Source organism: Eimeria mitis, genomic scaffold (assembly GCF_000499745.2).
Source record: "Eimeria mitis Houghton genomic scaffold, Emh_scaff400, whole genome shotgun sequence".
NCBI lineage: Eukaryota > Apicomplexa > Conoidasida > Eucoccidiorida > Eimeriidae > Eimeria > Eimeria mitis.
This window is the reverse complement of record NW_013572334.1, coordinates 14,389-15,679: the sequence shown is the minus strand read 5'-3', so window position 1 is coordinate 15,679 and position 1,291 is coordinate 14,389. Positions and strand designations below refer to the sequence as shown.

Genomic DNA, 1,291 nt, shown 5'->3' with positions numbered 1-1,291 from the left:
CATATATGAGGAGGGGTATGGTGCTGCTGCAGCAGCAGCAGCATGTTGCTGCTGCTGCAGCAGCAACTCGTGGAAGCGAAAACGTTTTTTACTGTTTGTTGTCTTTGGCTTTTTCAGCTGCGGCCTCTGCCTTGTCTTCATTCTTCTCTGCAGCTGTTTTTTCTTTTTCTGCTGCTGCTTTTGCTGCTTTTGCTGCTTCTGCTGCTGCTGCTGCTTTTGCTGCTGCTGCTGCTTTTGCTGCTTCAGCTTTTTCTTTTTGTGCTGCAGCAGAATCTTTCTCTTTTGCTGCTGAGGGTTCGGGGGTCTTCTTCTCCGCTGGCTTTGCTGCAGCTTCTGATACACTTTCAGGCTCTTCTTTTTTACTTTTGTCTGCTGCTGCTGCTGTTGCTGCTGCTGCTGCTGCTGGTGCATCTGCTGCTGCTGCTGCTGGTTTCTGCTGTTTCTGTTTGTCGCTGCTGCTTTCTTTTGCTTCAGCTGCTGCCTCAGCATTGGGCTTTTTGTCTGCTGGGGCTTCCGCTGATTTCTTTTTTTCGGCTTCTGCTTCTGCTGCTGCTGCTGCTGCTGCTGCTGCTGCTGCTTCAGCTGCTGTTTGCCCCGCTTGGGGCTTCCCAGCCTCCTTTGCTGCTGCTGCTGCTGCTGCTGCTGCTGCATCTGGTTTTTTTGCTTCTGCATCTTCCTTTTTCTCTTTTTTCTCTGCTGCAGCAGCCTCTGTTGCAGCAGCTTTCTTCTTGTTCTCTTCTTTGGCAGCAGGTTTTTTCTCCTGCTGCTGCGCCTCCTTTTCTTCTTCTGCTGCTGCTGCTGCTGCTGCTTCTGCTGCTGCTGCTTCTGCTGCTGCTGCTTCTTCTTCTTCTTCTTCCTCATATTCCATTGCTGCTGTCGGAGCGGGGGGAGGCGCAAACCACCCGTTGTTCTCGCGAGCCACCCAATCAGGACGGGGGCCTGCACACCCACATTAGGGTTTAGGGTTTAGGGTTTAGGGTTTAGGGTTTAGATAGGGAGACACACCAAGAGGGTCAAAAGAAGCAGGCTAACCGTATCCTAGTCGAATTTCTAAACCCTAAACCCTAAACCCTAATCCTAAACCCTAAACCCTAATCCTAAACCCTAAACCCTAATCCTAAACCCTAAACCCTAAACCCTAAACCCTAAACCCTAGAGCCTGACCTGGGGGCAAACCGATGATAGGCAACGACCTGCGGTTGTCTACCATAAGGAGAGCGAAACGGGTAAGCGAGGGGTGCTGCAGCAGATGGTCGTGGAGACAGTCCCAATACACCACCTGCCGCAGCAA

General features: G+C 51.6%; 2 protein-coding genes across 2 annotated transcripts in view; both read right to left on the bottom strand.

Moving 5' to 3' along the window:
* The window catches only part of EMH_0011050 (uncharacterized protein), a gene marked incomplete at both ends in the record, with an annotated part of 369 nt that extends 366 nt beyond the window's left edge, over positions 1–3 (bottom strand). The window contains one exon of the mRNA XM_013499104.1: position 3. Coding sequence (XP_013354558.1) covers position 3 — 1 coding nt within the window. The remainder of the gene's footprint in view (positions 1–2) is intronic.
* An 85-nt stretch (positions 4–88) lies between these two features.
* EMH_0011040 (uncharacterized protein) overlaps positions 89–1,291 on the bottom strand; it is a gene marked incomplete at both ends in the record, with an annotated part of 1,964 nt that continues 761 nt past the window's right edge. The window contains 2 exons of the mRNA XM_013499103.1: positions 89–939; positions 1,208–1,291. Coding sequence (XP_013354557.1) covers positions 89–939; positions 1,208–1,291 — 935 coding nt within the window. The remainder of the gene's footprint in view (positions 940–1,207) is intronic.